This window comes from Lutra lutra, chromosome 2 (genome assembly GCF_902655055.1).
Source record: "Lutra lutra chromosome 2, mLutLut1.2, whole genome shotgun sequence".
Taxonomy (NCBI): Eukaryota; Metazoa; Chordata; class Mammalia; order Carnivora; family Mustelidae; genus Lutra; species Lutra lutra.
The window spans coordinates 113,055,261-113,072,993 of record NC_062279.1 but is presented as its reverse complement, the minus strand read 5'-3'; the positions used below and the strand labels follow the sequence as shown (position 1 = coordinate 113,072,993).

The 17,733-nt window shown below is 34.8% G+C and overlaps 1 protein-coding gene across 19 annotated transcripts in view; it reads left to right on the top strand.

The window, feature by feature from the left end:
* The window catches only part of CAMK2D (calcium/calmodulin dependent protein kinase II delta), a 335,351-nt gene that overhangs the window by 274,417 nt on the left and 43,201 nt on the right, over positions 1-17,733 (top strand). For 10 of the 19 annotated variants that reach the window (XM_047718293.1, XM_047718286.1, XM_047718279.1 and 7 more), the window contains 5 exons: positions 6,237-6,331; positions 8,819-8,941; positions 9,760-9,843; positions 10,294-10,336; positions 13,950-13,987. In XM_047718293.1, coding sequence (XP_047574249.1) covers positions 6,237-6,331; positions 8,819-8,941; positions 9,760-9,843; positions 10,294-10,336; positions 13,950-13,987 — 383 coding nt within the window. Of the gene's footprint in view, positions 1-6,236; positions 6,332-8,818; positions 8,942-9,759; positions 9,844-10,293; positions 10,337-13,949; positions 13,988-15,352; positions 15,386-17,733 lie in introns of all 19 variants that reach the window. The other 9 variants (XM_047718289.1, XM_047718280.1, XM_047718277.1 and 6 more) reach the window with 3 other exon arrangements.

The following is a 17,733-nucleotide window of genomic DNA, read 5'->3' as shown; positions in this document are numbered from 1 at the left end:
TCAACACCCAGAGAACAAATAACCCAATCAAGAAATGGGCAGAGGACATGAACAGACATTTCTGTAGAGAAGATATCCAGATGGCCAGCAGACACATATAAAAGTGCTCCATGTCACTCGGCATCAGGGAAATACAAATCAAAACCACAATGACATACCACCTCACACCAGTCAGAATGGTGTTAACATTAACATTAACATTAACATTAACTTGTTAATTAAAATTAACAAGTCAGGAAATGACAGATGCTGGTGAGGTTGCGGAGAAAGGGGACCCCTCCAGCACTGTTGGTGGAAATGCAAGCTGGTGCAACCGCTCTGGAAAACAGCATGGAGGTTCCTCAAAAAGTTGAAAATAGAGTTACCCTATGACCCATCAATTGCACTACTGGGTATTTACCCTATAGATACAAATGTAGTGATCCAAAGGAACACATGCACCTCAATGTTCATAGCAGCAATGTCCACAGTAGTCAAACTATGGAAAGAACCTAGATGTCCATCAACAGAAGAATGGATAAAGAAGATGTGGTGTATATATATATATACAATGGAATACTATGCAGCCATCAAAACAAATGAATACTGGCCATTTGCCACGACATGGATGGAACTGGAGGGTATTATGCTGAGCAAAATAAGTCAATCAGAGAAAGACAATTCTCATATGACCTCCCGATTGAGGAATTTGAGAGGCAAAGTGGGGAGTTTGGGGGGGTAGGGAAGGAAAAAATGAAACAAGATGGGATCGGGAGGGAGACAAACCATAAGAGACTCTTAATCTCACAAAACAAACTGAGGGTTGCCAGGGGGAGAGGGGTAGGAGGAGGGTGGTTGTTGGATTATGGACACTGGGGAGGGTATATGCTGTGGTGAGTGCTGTGAAATGTGTAAGCCTGGCGATTCAAAGGCCTGTACCACTGGGGCTAATAGTACATTTTATGTTAATAAAAAATTAATGTAGGCTATTCCCATTACAAAGCTAATTTTCTTCTTTACCCCCTTAAACCATAGCTGAGGGATAAAACTAAGTAGGTATAGCCTTTCTTCTACCTGTGTTCTAGGACCACAAACACAGACACTCATCATCATCCTTATCATTAGATGCATCTGTTATATCTGATAGTAAAAATAATATAAAAATAAATTTCAATTAATGTACACTAAGTTTATAATGTGGTGAAATATAGAAAAAATATTTTTTATGTTGTGAAGATGAGGTAGCAATATATTGAAATTTTTTTTTTCATGGTCTTTTTTCCTTTTTAATTCCACTATAAAATACTTTTCAGTTTTGATTTTAAAGCTTTGTAAGTTTTTTATTCAAGAATGTTTAAATATATTGTTACTTAAATTGTTCTACTCTGGTTGTGATTCACACAAATTTAAGAATCTGCTTTGAAATGGAACTTCCTGAAACAGGCTGTCATAGTCTAGGGTGATTAAACCACCTTTTAAAAGCCATTTTAGCTGCCATACTGTCTACAATATAAAGATGTCAAGTCTGATGGACAAGAGTACGGCTAGAGCTCCCTAATAAAGAAAAGCTAAAGAAATCCAAGAGATCAAGACTGGTTTAAAAAAAGGAATCTTGGGCCATGCCAGGCAAAGTTTTACCTGTCTTACCCATCTGTCCTTTGTTTCCATGGTTTAAGGGAAACAGCAAAACAAACAAAGCAGTAGAGGTCAGAGTAGTGGCAGAAACTAAAGACCTCCTGCAGGCCAATAAACTTTTCAAAAGTAGAAGGGGATTGGTTCAAGATGGCAAGGTTAGAAGATCCCAAATTCACCTCCCCCCATGGATATCCTGACTCTGCTGCTTCATATGGAAAAATTTCCTCTTTAATAACAACAACAACAACAACAACTAAAAGCTGGCTGAGTACATTGGGCAAAAGAAAACCACACTGAAGTGCATAGGAGAGGCTGGGACACAATCTCACGATAAACCCTGCCCATGGTTCCATGACCAACAATGAGGAATAAACTCAAAACCCAGGCCTTCTCCTTGAGGAGTAAAGGGTTCATACCCCACAGCCAGCACTTCAACTTTTAGGACGTGCACCTGAGACATGAGCACCAAAAACATCTAATTTTGAAAACCAATAAGACTCATGTCCCAGATGCACAAGGGTATCATGATCTGAAAGACAGCTCTTAGTGGGCCTGGATGCTTGGACATATCTGCCCTAGGGCCCAGCTCAGAGGCAGCCTGATTGCATCCAGACATAAAGTAAAGGAGGTTGACCTGCTTATGTTACAGTATCAGCCTGTGGGCAGGCATCTAACTTAACACACATATCTGGGAACCTAGGAATATTCTCTGGCAAGTGCTGTGTCCGTGCTCTCCCTTTGCTGTGCTCCAGAGCACCAGGAAAGAAGATTTTACATGTTTCTGGTGCCCTGATCTTTGTGGCTGCTGCCCAGGGGATGCCTCTGACTGGCTGGCTCTGGAGGCCAAGGAGTTTTGTGTTCTTCATCTCATAAGACTGTAATTATCAGCATCACCCAGAGGAGCTTATATCCATGTCTGGCACCTGCTGCCAGGCGACACCTCCACATTACCAGCTCTGTTGGTCAGTGGGGCTTCCGCTTGTGGGTCCCATAGGACAGTAATTGATGGAGAGATAGTTCTTAAATAGCTACCACCCCCACTGCACAACAAGAGGCAACAGGCCTAGGGGCTTGGTCTTTCTGTGAATGGGGCCTATTAACTAAAAACCATTGTGCAGCCTGAGCAGCAGGTTTCAAGTTAAACACACATCTAAGGAATGACTATAATCCTTTCCAGAGATGTTAGAGAGCACCACTATCTTCATGCTGTCCTTCTGCCACACTCCAGAGCGCCAGTGTCTCCTGGAGGGAAGCTTTGCATGCAGCTGGTGTCCTGGTTTTTACGTCTGCCCTGTTTTTGCATCTGCCCCCTAGGGTATGCCCCTTGATTGCCTGGCTAGTCAGGAAGACTTGCATGCCTGGGTCCCACAGGACTGGCAGTTGGAGACAGAATTCTTGGCTGGCTGCCACCCCAGGATACTGCACAGACAGCAAATTGAGGCATACCTCCTTCCAGTCTTTCTGTGAAGGGGGCCTCTTGGCTTGTCTTAGAACTTTGGCCTGAGGAGCAGGCTTCAGGGTTGGTACACATCTAGTAGATTAAGAGCTACTCTCTAGGAATGTAGGTTGTAGACACCATCTTGGCACTCTCCTTCTGCCTTGTTCCAGCTTGCCAGTATCTCTCAGAAAAGAAATGATACATTCATCTGGAGCCTCAATTTTTGTGACTGTCACCCAGGTGACCACCAAATTGCTTGGTCAGTGGGGCTTATGCTTGTTCCACAGGACTGACATATTTGCATAATTTTTAAAGCTGGTACCTGAGGGTCTGGCTTCCATACAGCCTGAATCTAGGTAATGAGCTCCTTCTCTTTCAGTCACTGACAGGTCTTGGGACATCCTCACCTACTGAGGGCTCATAAAAATATAGTAGGCTTTTCTAATAATAATAAAGGTTTGAGAGATAGCAGAGTTGAAAGACAAGGTTCATCTTCTACACAAGGAGAGGCTGTTGTTTTATTTACGCTAGTGAACAACACTTTTCATTTGAAGTAAAATGAAAAGGAAAAAAAAGAGGCATATATTCCAAATGGAAATATAAAATAAAACCTCACCAAAAAAAAACCTTAATAAAATGCCCATAAGTAATTTAACTAATAAAGAGCTCAAAGTAATGCTAATGAAGATGTTCATCAAATGTGGGAAAATAATGGATGAACACAGTGAGAACTTCAGCAAGGAAATGGAAAATAAAAGAAAGTACCAAATAGAAATCACAGAGCCAAAGAATACAGTAACTGAAAAACATACTAGTGAGGCTCAACAACACATTGCATGAAGTAGAAGGATCAGTTAACATGAATCCAAGCTGCTGGTGGAACTCAGCCAATCACAGCAGCAAAAAAAAAAAAAAAAAGGAAAAAAAATGAAAATAACTTAAAGGGCTTATGAGACAACATCAAGCAGACCAACATTTACATTATGGAGTCCCACAAGGAGGAGAGAAAGAGGCAAAAAACATGTTTGAAGAAATAATGGCTAGAAACTTCCTTAAGGAAGATAAGGAAGGAAGTGGGGAAGGAAACAGACATTCATATCCACAAAGCCCAAAGGTTTCCAAATAAGATGAAATCAAAGAGACCCACATCAAGACATATTATAATTAAAATGTCAGAAGTTAAAGATAAGAAAATAGTAAAAGCAATAAGACAAAACAAATAGTTGTGTACCACAGAACCCCCAAAATAAGTGTTTCAGCAGAAACTTTGCAGGCCAGAGTGAGTGGCATGATACATTCAAGGTGCTGACAGGGAAAAAAAACTTCCAACTAAGAATATTCTACCCAGCAAAGTCATTCAAAATTGGAGAGATCATGAGTTTTTCCATATAACAAAAACTAAAGGAGTTCATCACACTAAACCAGCCTTACAAGAAACGTTAAAGGGATTTCTTTCAGCTGAAAAGAGAGGTTACTAATTGGTGACAAGAAAACATATGGAAGAATAAATCTCACTGGAAAGGTAAATACATGGTAGAGGTAGTGGATTAATCAATTATAAAGTATATGGGTTAAAAGACAAAATTAGTAAAAATTCTATGATTGTGATAACTAGCTAAAGGATGTAGAAGTAAAATGTGACATCAAAAACAAAATGTGGGGGGGGGGCACCTGGGTGGCTCAGTGGGTTAAGGCCTCTGCCTTCAGCTCAGGGTCCTGGGATTGAGCCCCGCATCTGGCTCTCTGCTCAGTGGGGAGCCTGTTTCCTCTCTCTCTCTCTCTGCCTGCCTCTCTGCCTACTTGTGATCTCTGTGTCAAATAAATAAATAAAATTAAAAAAAAAAAAGTGTGGGACAGGGAAGAGTAAAAATGTAAGCTTTAGAATAAGACCAAACTTAAGTTATCAACTTAAAAGTAGACTGTTATAATTAGAACTTGTTATATGTTAAGCTTCCTGATAACCACAAGGTGAAAACCTATAATATATATGGAAGAGAGAAAGGAATATAAGTATACCACAAAGAAAAGTCATCAAACCACAAAAGAAGAGAGCAAGAGAAGAAAGGAACAGAGAGAACTACAAAAACAATTAACAAAATGACAAAAATACATACCTATCAATAATTACTTTAAATGCACATGGACTAAATTCTCCAATCAAAAGACGTAGAGTGGTTGTTTGGATTGGGAAAAAATAAATAAATAAATAAATTTACACTGCCTATAGGAGACTCACTTCAGATCTAAGGACACATAGACTTAAAGTGAAGGGATGGGAAAAACTATTTCAGCAAATGGAAACCTAAAGAAAGCTGGAGTAACTATCCTTGTATCAGACAAAACAGGCTTTAAAATGAAGGCTGTAATAAGAGACAAAAATAAGCATTACATAATGATAAAGAGGTCAATCCAACAAGAGGATATAACATTTGTATATATTTATGTACCCAATATAGGAGCATCTAAATAAATAAATTTTAACAGACCTTAAAGGGAGAAATAGATAGCATTACAGTAGTAGTAGAGGTTTTTAATACCCCATTTACATCAATGGATAGATCATCCAGACTGAAAATCAGTAAGGAAATATTCACCTTAAACACGTTAGACTGGATGAACTTAACAGATAATTACAGAATATTCTATCCAAAAGCAATAGAATACACATTCTTCTTGAATGCACAAGTAACCTTTTCCAGGAAAGATCATATGTTAGGCCACAAAACAAGTCTTCTTCAGGGACACAAAGAATATGTCATTCCGATGACAGGTGAGTTTCATCTTTAGGTATTGACCTGCTATGCCTCTTCAGGATTCTTTGGTCCTTAAATTAATAAGGAAATTAGATAGTATGACCCATTAGGCCAGATGCACATAACAGAAATATATGTAATTTCCCATCCAAAAGCAACTGAAGAGCACATTCTTTTCAAGTGTACATAGAATTCTTTGGTTTATGTTTTAAACTGCCACATATTATCAGAGTTCTTGAGCATAAGAACAGGAGTATTCACCCTCCACGGAATGCTTCAGATTAGATCAGAGAATGTCTTTGGAAAGTTTTCCAAATACCTTGTTTCCTCTCTTTGGATGGGTGTGGCTTAGAGTCATTGTGAATCTGCAACATTTAACTTATTGTTGCCTGAATGATTAAACATTATGTTAATATGCTCATTCTGTCCAGGTGTCATTCTCTATATCCTCCTGGTGGGATATCCACCCTTCTGGGATGAAGATCAACACAGACTGTATCAGCAGATTAAGGCTGGAGCTTATGATGTATGTAATAAATGTTCATATGGCTGTAGATGAGTGTGTGTGTTTTGTCTTTTGACCAAGAACCAGATTTTTTCATTACAGGTTTAACTATAATTTTCAACTGTTTCTCTTACTTTTTTTCTCTCTCCTAGGGAAAGGGAAATAAAGAGTAAGGAATGTAGCATATGTATTCAGTTTATATTTCCTTTTAGTTCATTATCTCCTAGGATGGAAAGAAATACAGTTGGAAGTCTCTAAGGAAGAGGACCTTGCTTGTAAAAATTTTGGGATCTGAGTGCATTTTAAAACATAGAAAAATTTAAAGATTTTTGCTTTAGAAATGATTACTGCTTGTTAAATTGAATTATATTCCCAAATGTTTATCACATAATTTTAAATAGTATATCAGTAGTACTTTGCAGTGATCCATGTATCAAATAGAACATTGTTCCATTGCGTTAGCTTGACTTTTTTTGTCCTGTTTCTATAATGGGCTTCTGTGCAAGTTTTCATTTGAAAAATGGGTTTCGTAATTTTAAAATGTTTGAAAATCACCGTTCTAATACATTTAATTTGCAGTTAAGAATATATGAAAGTATGAATATGAATTAAGTCCTAAATCTAAAAAGTAAGGCCTTATCAATTTTCTCTTTATGGCTTAACTTTGTGTTCATTGATATAATTTTCTCTCCTTTGACAAATATATCTGTAAATATAATTTACCACTACCTCTGGATATACCTCACTTAGTCAGCCCTCTGAAAATTAGAGTTCAAAGTCTGGAGATGCTTTCCATTTATTATTAAGTGGGGTTACTAAAAGAAGTAGGCATTATTGGTCTATCCTGCTGTGCCCAAGTAAAAAGCTCAATGTGGAAGTGAAAGGAGTTTTTTAAAAAGTCTGTATTATATTGTATCAGGCCACATGAACTCAGCATGTCATTTCTTTATTGCATGGAGCACTGGGTGTTATATGTAAACAATGAATCTTGGAACACTACATCAAAAACTAATGACATGTACTGTATGGTGACTAACATAACACAATAAAAAAATAAATGTTCTACATATGGATGTGTGTAATGCAAGAATTTAAAATGTATATTCTTTTAATTTTGAAGCATTCCATTCTAGTCAGACTAATAATTGGACCAAATTATGATTTATGTGGCCTAAGCTAGCACATTCATCATTTTTACAGACTACAAGTAGGCACCCCCTGGGAAGATACAGCTATGCAGATGCACTGTTTGATCAATGTGAAGGAGGGACTTTGTTAAAATTTTAAAAATGAGAAAAAGGTGCACCTTTATTCAGGCTGAACCAGCTCCCAATTTGCTGTCGGAAGATCTGTACACCATGAAGGAGTGGCCTTGAATATTTCTTCAGTAGCTCCTAATCATTAACAAGTTTTTACAGCTGCCCATAATAACATTTGGAATTAAAATGACAGTTGTTAAACTGGTAAAATTTGAAGTATTAAAGAGTCACTATCATTTCTTATTTCATTTTGCCAATGGGTCACAAAGTACCCATTTTATAACTACTAAAAGTGAACTAAAGTCCATGATACAGTGACAGTGGCATTTGTTCCAAGATTATCTATAGCAATTCATGAACTAAGAAAAGGACCTGATATTCTGTCTGTTGCTTAGAAACTAATGTGATGTAAATTTTTCTGAACCTAACAAGAGTAGTATTTCTACTAATAAATTATGTGAAAACAAGGTTGCATTTTTATCAACACAAATTTTAAATGAAGAAACTTAGAATAAATAGTTTATTGTATAGTTATTCGTGCACAGATGGATTACTAAGAGAAGTTATGAATACTGGTTCCTTTTAAGAACTTTGTTTTTTGATGAAATTTGTAATCAAGCAGATTAACCTTTCTGAGATGTTAAAATGGAGTCCTGCTAAGGTTCTTGCAGGCTGAGATTTCTTCCAGTACTATATTACAAATAGCCACAAATAGTAGGTCAGTTTGGGTACAGGTAATGGAAGCTGTGTTATTATCTCTACTATTCCTGCTCATGAGTTATGAAAGTATGTAATACCTCTTTTTTTTTTTTTTTTGTAATACCTCCTTTTGAATTTTGGTGTAATAGCATGATGACATCAATACATGTGACAGCCTGTCAGCTTTATTGATGTTTGCAAATAATTATAAGATTGCATAAAATTTTATTTTCGAACCAAATAAGGATGCCTTGAGAGGACTAGAAGATTCTTAAGTTTATTTTTCTAAATTTTAAAGTGTATTACTAGGTATAATATGCAATTTAGAATAGATATTTAGCCCTTATTGGTTATTTTTCTTTATGTAAATAGAGACAGAGGGGATATATACTGCTATATATCAGTTTATCTATCTGTAGATCTAACTTCTACAAAAAGTAAATGTATGAAGAAATTCACTACTTAAGGAAATGATTAGTTTGCTTGGTTCTTCCCTCTTTGACTGAGTGTATCTATTTTTTAAACTCTTTATAAATTTGTATATTTTAAGTTTCCATCACCAGAGTGGGACACAGTGACTCCTGAAGCCAAAGACCTAATCAATAAAATGCTTACTATCAACCCTGCCAAGCGTATCACAGCCTCCGAGGCACTGAAACATCCATGGATCTGTGTAAGTGACAATTCTGTAAAGACCTTAGGAGAAAAATTAAAAATAAATTCCTCTTTAAAATTGTTTTGATGGATTTAAAATAATTTTTGCAGAACAAGATGAAACTAAAAATGAATGAATATGTCACTCAAGGTGTTTAAGAAAATAAATTTGTAATGATGGTTGCTGTTTGGGATAACAAAATCTAATTTACATAGATTGATGAATATTGCCTACAATAATACAAGGAATGAGTATTTCCCCTACCAGTTATTGATAATACTCATGAACAAAGGTCAAGGAAATGACACCAAGATTAACTATATCCCAGTAGAGAATATTGGACAAAGTTCAATTATTTATCATTAAACAGTTTTAGTGGGGAAAAAATAAGGTTTAGAAGCTTGTAGTAAAGTTATACTAGCAAGAAAGAATGGCCATAGTAGCCTGAATATACTTTAGATGTGCTAAGGAAAACTGAAATTTGGAAGAAATGTAGAGATTTCAGTAAATTTCTAGGGTTAAGTGTCAAATGTTAGGGCAGTAAATATGGTCCTAAGTAAATGAAAGACAATACAATAGAAATATAATTAAAGACATTGAAATAAAGGTGATTTGGGGAACTATTGATACTCATTTCTATTCTTTCTATAGATAAACGTTGCAAAAATAGTCTTGGCAAAACTAGTCATCCATTATTAGGGAACTTTTTTTGCAAGTAAATAATTACAAGTTCATCATATAGGTTCAGGCACCCTTAATGCAGATTTGATGAAGTTGAGATAATGTAATACTTAGTATGTTTTAAATATCCTAAGTTTCCTTTCTTCCTCTTCCAGCAACGTTCTACTGTTGCTTCCATGATGCACAGACAGGAGACTGTAGACTGCTTGAAGAAATTTAATGCTAGAAGAAAGCTAAAGGTAAGTAATTTTACATTTTTGTGGGGAGGTAGACGTGGCAGAGTGAGACATGAGATTCTCTATGAGAAAATAACTTTTCAGCAAGACTTTTAAATGTGCAGACTTCAGTAGTCCCTCTTCTTCTGGCTCTTCAGAAAATGGAATAGCACACTGAAAGTAAGTCTACAGTGAAGAGTTAGGATCTCTGCGCAGTGTGTGCTGTGGTTCCTTCCTTCGGAGGAAAACAACTGTACAACTTGGTAAATGGAATCTGGCCACACACATGAGGGCAGCCCCAGCATTATGTAAGATATAAATTTGCTGCTCTCAGGAAACAAAAACCAAAAACAGACAAAAATCTCCCAGCTGAAAGTAAGGCTAGGAGAAGATATGTTATCAAAGACTGTTTATTTATCAGGACAAAGATTGGCTTAAGTAACATTAATTTCATATTCTTTATTTTTCTGACAGGGTGCCATCTTGACAACTATGCTGGCTACAAGGAATTTTTCAGGTACATGTATTAAGAATTCTCCTTATTCACTGCTCTCTTTTTTAGTAGTCATCTTAGAATTAAAGAAAAACCTAGTAATAGAAAAACACTGTTGTTTAGGGATAGCAAATATATGGCATGGATTCTTTCCACACAGTGCTTGTCATTAGGAATCCGCCTGGGTACAATCTCCACAGAGACATTAGGCATGTGACTGCACTCTTCACGAGAGCTCTCAAGCAGTCCCTCCCCTGGTCAGTGCCATGCAGCCTGTGAAACCCACCTGTCTCCTAGCTGGGGTACACACAAGTTGAAATATGTACTTCCTCCTTTTAAAGCTCAACATTTCAAACCTAGAATTAGTTCATTGATATTACATCAACTAATAGCTATAAATAAAATTTTTTTGTTTGTCTCATTCTCATAGGGAATCCCAATAAGCAAGATTTTTAAAAGAAGACCATTATTGAGGAACCCAGTTCTCTTAGGCCCAAGTTCTTTCAAAAGTACAGTTGTATCTTGGCACACTATTAGAATGGTTGCATATTTCAAAGGTATCTAAATTTAAGAATTGACAGAGGACCCTACCTCACAGTAGTATCACAGGATAATAAATGTTCCTCAAAATGATTCCATGGTAGAGAAGTGAGTTGGGGGAAATTGGAGGGGGAGACAAACCGTGAGAGACTGTGGACTCTGAGAAACAAACTGAGGGTTTTGGAGGAGAAGGGGTGGGGGCTTGGGTGAGCCTGGTGGTGGGTACTATGGAGGGTATGTATTGCATGGAGCACGGGGTGTGGTGCATAAACAATAAATTCTGGAACACTGAAAAGAAATAAAATTTAAATAAATAAATAAATGGTTCCATGCTAAAAATAATTTTTTAAATAAAAGAACTAATCCATTTCTTTATTATAGGAGTGACTTTCTAAAATGGACATAAATATGTCCAGAAATTACTTGAATTTTGGAACCCCTTTCTTTAATAAATTATCACAAAGGACCATGTTTCCAAAAATCATATTTTGGTAAATGCTAATTAGTCTTATGTATGGGGAGGAACTGAAACAGCAAGAAAGCTGCATTTGGTAAAGTGCCTGTTGAGACATGGAAGGATTATCAAAAAATTTGCCAAAAATACTACCACTTTACTTTGCTTACTATTTATATAAGAGAGATCTGAGACATCAAATTATCCAGCTATTCTTCAGTGATTTCTCCCTGTACATATTTAACTCTTGGGTATTATAGTGCTATCAGGTGATAATCCATAACCTTATCAGGTGTTCTTTAACCTTCTCAACCTATTTTTCATTACTGTTCCTGACTATATTAAATGGTCAGCTTTTGTCCCCCATTATATTTAGTTATACATAATGTGAAACTATAGGAGGCTTTCCAAAGTCTTCCAGTGACCTGTTAAACAGCAACAAAGATGAGAATACAATGAGTAATGCTACAAATTGAGGAACTGTGTTAGTCAGATATATGTATTTTGTCCAGTTTGTTTGGTGTAATAAAATGTTGTTACTGCCTTTGTCAAGTTACCTGTTTTATGAACAGTTGATTAATATAGTTGACATTTATATGGGTGAGTTCAGTATCATCTCATTGAATATTAACTAATATATACTATATTCAAATAAATATTTCATTGTGGCCCAAAAATTAGTGAATTAATAAAAGATAGTATGATTAACATATTTTGTTAAAGATAAACTAACTTGAAAAAATCTCTAATATTATGTATTTTGTTAAAGTCTTAAATACACTCTTAGGCATCAATTGGGCCTTCTTAAATATATAAAACACTCATGTATAGAAGCTTTTTGTGTACATCACATTTTCCTTTTCATCATTGTGTAAACTAAAAACTCATGACTAATGTGTGAATTTTATATTGTTTCTGATGTCTTAACATGAAAGGCAAACTTTTTTTTTTAATCCATCACTTTAAAACCAACTGAATAACTTGTAACAAGAGTTACAACATCTTGTACTTGATACTGCATTTTAGTTTTGAGTATTTTATTCATTCTGTTTCATTAGGAAACATGCTCTTTATAGTAATTTGTCCATAAGTATATGGTTATAAAGTTGTTTTTATTTTTTTTTCTTTTCTCCCTTTATGTGGAATGTATTTCTTGTGAGGTAAGGTGAATAGTAACCAAAAGGGACATTTCTGCATCTCCCAGGCCAAATCCCTGCTTACCCTGAATCATTGTCTTCTCTTTGCTTGCTATTGCAATTTCAACTATTCTGAGTTTGCTTTCTAACCTATTAACTGTCACAGGATTTACTTAATATTGCTTTTTAACTCTAGGCAAAGGGTATTATAGCTAAGGCAACTATTCTTACAATGTCAATTAATAATAAATTAATAGCTTTGTTGCTAAAGACTAAATATAATTAACATTTTGTATTTTAAATAAATTTAAAATTATACCAAAATGATATCAAAATAATATCCCAAATCAAATGGATGTCAGGAAATTACATGTTCATGCAGTTCTATTATAGCTAGGTATTTCCATTTCAGATGCCAAAGTCTATACTGATACACTAAGTAATTATAAACATACATATATATAATTTATATATTTTATATATACACACGCACACACACACAGATATAAAACATTAAATGGAAACAGGTGTATACTTTGTCCTGCATATTCATAAGTGTTCTACACTTGTACTAATTGTCATTAGCAGTTACATAATCTGTTCACTGTGTATGAATGTACCCATTCATTAAGTATATTTTTATTTATATTCACCTTCTGATATACTCAAGAAGCTCAGTAACAGAAAGAATGCTAAAAGCTGTGCTTGGAGAAATTGAAGTTTCATATGAGACCATATACTTCAGCGGTTCTTTAATTTAGTGGAAGATTGTGTTTTGTTTTATATCTTACCTCAAATTTTATGATTTTTAATTTTTGATGTAAAAGGCTTTTGCTTATGAAAGCCTTATATTCTGATTTTGAGGTATAAAGGAAGACATCATGCCTTTTTTTTTTAAAGGTCCTATGCTGTTTAAAAATTTGCTCTTGACCAATAATATCCCTTTTATTTTAAATACAATTAATATCAATTTTTGTAAAAATGAAAGCTCTGATTTCAAATACATATATTTTAAAAGGGTGTTATTTAGTCAGAGCAAATTTTCACAAATAAATTTCAAACCTTTAGAAAGAGGGACTTAAGTGGCAGAACTGACATGGTCACCATACTTGTGGTATGAATGAACATGTAATACAATCTGTCAGCTAATGTCTGAAGACTGAAAGCAACTTTCTGGATTACAAAAGCATAGTCCAGTTAAAGTTCCAGTATCCTTTTCGCAACCAACAGTGAAATAAAGTCCAGTAACATAACTGGCAAAGTGTTCAATTATATGCAATGAACTAAATAAGAATTTAGTGCTAAATTTGAGATGGCAAAACCAAGAAAAGTGATACTGTATTTCAATGTCCTGTAAACTCGTGCTCATCAGTGTGACTTTGATAATTTGGCATATGTTGGCCATAACTCAGTAAAGGTGGTAGAAGGAAACAGTAATCTGGCTTGTTGCCTGGCATGGATTTCTGTGGATAACTCACTGAAATGATTTTACTCTCTCATTTTGCAGCAGCCAAGAGTTTGTTGAAGAAACCAGATGGAGTAAAGGTAAGTTAAACTTAAACAGGTGCTCCTAAAATCATTAATGACTTTCAGATGCTGGATCATTTTTAAATGTTAAATATAATTTGTGAGTTTTCACAGCTTGTATTTTTTATAGTTCCTATAAAGGATACAGGTTGAAGTATAAAATAATATGTAAAGGTGACTAATATGTATGGCAAGAAAAAGTATATTTTTCTATTTTATTATAATTAAATAATCTGACAAAATAATACTTTTATATGGAGTTGTTGTAGAAATTGGATATCTAAATCCTCTCTGCTTTACTACCTCCTGAACTATCAGAGTGACCTGAAAAATCAATGAAAACCAAATGCTTTGCAACGAGTTACGCTATGCTCTTGAAGTCTGCTGAAATGTATAACCTGAAAAAAAAATCAAATCATAGGGTCTGGGAAATTAAATGTCAAATGAGTAAATTTCTCTACTTGGGCAGTTTTTATAATGGTCTTAATTGTTCTTGATCTTCTATCATAAGGTATTGAGACATACTCAAGGTGAATATTCTGAAAAATTATAGAAAAATTTTCCAGAAAAGATAACAGGATCTTTTGGCTTTCTAGGATTTCTAAAGAAAGTAATACAACTTATTTTCTATTGGTTCTATTTTGTTTCATGGGAATTTATCTTTGATTGAATGTAACCTTGTATTTGTATTATGTTTGTTATCTTTCCGGAGTATTACCTAAGTATTTTGTTTCTTTAATCCTTTTCTTTCTCTTCCAATGACAGATGTGTACTTTCCTCATGAACACTTAAACATTCTTGGGAATTAGTTAATATTCTAACATTTGAGCTTGACCTAAAGTTAGTTGGTCGGTTTATTTTGAAAATATAACAGAGAAGATCATTTATCACATCTTATGTTCATGCCCAATCATTTCTTCACCTCCTGTTTATGTGTGATTTGGGAATTTCCAGAGCTGTGGTTACCATGCACTTGTGATTCCCATTCAGATGGCATTTGCCTTTTACCAATTGCTTTCCTCAACCTGTAATGTTCTCTTCCTTCTGCTTAGTTTATTCAGTTTCAGTTTCATTAATGATGGTTGATGGTACCTTTTTCCCAATGTTACACTGGTGAAAATGTGATATTTTAAATTTTCAAAATGTTTCATTTTGTGTTTTTCTGTACCTTTCAGTGATGCAGAGGCCACAATCCCTATCAAGATATTTATTTTTACTACTATCCTTATATAGAAAGAAACATTTCCAGAGCTTTTTTTCCTTCTAGACAACTTATAGCTCCTCTTTAAAGAGAAATTTATTCTGTGCTCCTTGCTTTGATACTTTAAAAATTCAACCGGTCATATTTTTTTCTTTTCCTTTCTCTTTGACTGGTCAATTCAGAAAAGGAAGTCCAGTTCGAGTGTTCAGATGATGGTGAGGATCTCTATCTGCCAGATTTCTCCTCCTGTGAAAATTCACACTTAGGAATAAAAACAATCTTATTTACCTAAGTTAGTTTAAGTGGAGAAAGTGTAGGACCATTACACATCAGTGTCACTTAACTATCAAAACACAGTACCCACATTCACATAATACTGTTTATCTTTGAAATTGAATTTCTAAAATATGTAAAAAGTTCATACTTTTATCCATGTGCTATTAAAGGATCTTTTATAAGACCAGGGTCCAGTTTTCTCTTGACACTGAAGAGATCCTGACGTAGTTAATGCCTGTTTAATGATAAGTGAAGGAATACTCTAGGATTATTTTTAAGTGATGATCATGATTACTAAAACAGGAGTTATTTTTAGGTCAGGTACATTATAATGCATCTACCATGAAGTTTATAAATAGTGTGAAAGTAAGCTTACAATGGACCCATCCTAGTTAAGCATCTTATAGAGGAAACATTTATTAACCTCAAAACTGAATAACCTTAACACCTGAGAAATAAAAATATCTTACCCATGCCTCATAACAGTAATTCAGTGAATTACTGAAATATCTGGTTTGATTTAGTTTTGTTAAAGGAAAATAGCTTCCATAACATGAAATAACTATATTTCATAAACAGAAGTTTTTATATGTTTAAAAGACAGCTTATAGTTTAACTCCTACTTAGTATTTGACTCTTTAATAAAAAAGAAGTCCTCCTAGTCTTTTACTTAGAAGTTCTTTTACTTAGAAAACTTTTACTTCTACTTTTACTTAGAAATTCTATTATTTTTCAACTAATTAATTTAAATTACAAGTACCTTCAAAAGACTTCCCATAGTAATAAAAGATCATTGTTTATCTTTACATTAACTTAAAAAGTTTGTAACTTTTTGTTTGTTTGTTTGTTTGTACATTTAAACACAATTAAAAGTGGTGGTTAAGGCTCATATTTAACTCCTATTTGCCATGCCTGACAATAAAGCATAGCTCATCCAGGAAGAATGGCCCTCGATTGGAAAGGTTGACTTGGTAGTGTGTATACACTGTGTACCTGTGTGTGAATGTGTCTACGGGTGTGTGTTCTATATGTGTGCCCACATTTCTGCAAAGAAGTATGTGTGCATAGGTGTGCATGTGTGACGTTTTCACTGAAAGAAATCAGTTCTTCACAACCATTCTAGAAAACTATCAAGTCTCTTCTCTCAAAACAGAAATAAAAGTATCACCAAAAAAAGAAGTAAAAGTATCTCAATATATTCCTCTCTTACTTTTGTATCCACTGATATAAACTGAATATAACATAATAAATACATGTGGTGCTTTAATTATAAGTACTCTGATCATTTGACAAGACGTCATCTGTGTTTTGCCACACAGTCTTCCTGAAAGGAAATTGTGTGTGCATCCCTCCTTTTTTATCATGTATTTCATACTCACATAAGTACTAAATTTTGATCTCTTCTTAATAGATTCCATTATCTCTTATTTCTTTCTGGCTATTGCACAAATTTGATACTAAATTCTGTACACTTTTACGTAAAGAAAAATTTTAGGCCATCTGCAAAATAGAGATTGATGGTTTAACATTTAAAGAGTTTTTCAGTAAAGGGCACCAGAAGTTTTCTCTTTTCTTGCATGTCACAGAGCATAATGTTATAGCTTATTTAAATAATACTGATACCGGGGAGGCCTCGGTGGCTCAGTGGGTTAAGCCGCTGCCTTCGGCTCAGGTCATGATCCCAGCGTCCTGGGATCGAGTCCCACATCGGGCTTCTTGTTCTGTGGGGAGCCTGCTTCTCCCTCTGCCTCTGCCTGGACTCTGTCTGCCTGTGCTCGCTCTCTCTCTCTCTCTCTCTCTGACAAATAAATAAAATCTTTAAAAAAAATAAATAAATAAATAAATAAATAATACTGATACCAAACAATCACACAAATGTGAATAAATAGAAAAGCAAAGTATTATATACCTAAATTAATTTCTTTAACCTTCTATGTTCTTCCCACTAGTGGTTTCAGTATGGTCTTCAGGTATAAAATACAAAAGAAAAAAACTTCCAGAAGGTCCAATTAAATTGGTGTAATTGCTTATAAACTCACTTGGTATTCATCTGTTTTATACAGTACGTTTTTCTCTTTGAGACCCTTAAGAACATTTATACTAAAATTATGGGATGTGTTCCTTTAGATAATAATATGTAAAGAAAATAGTAGTAGATAATGTAGTATAAGAGAATGAATGTTAATTTATACTTCTGTTTGGTAACCATAATGTAAGTTATCATACATGAGTTTAAAAGAATGTTGACTATTACTGTTTAGTTTTTGATCCTTTAGTGCCCAAACTC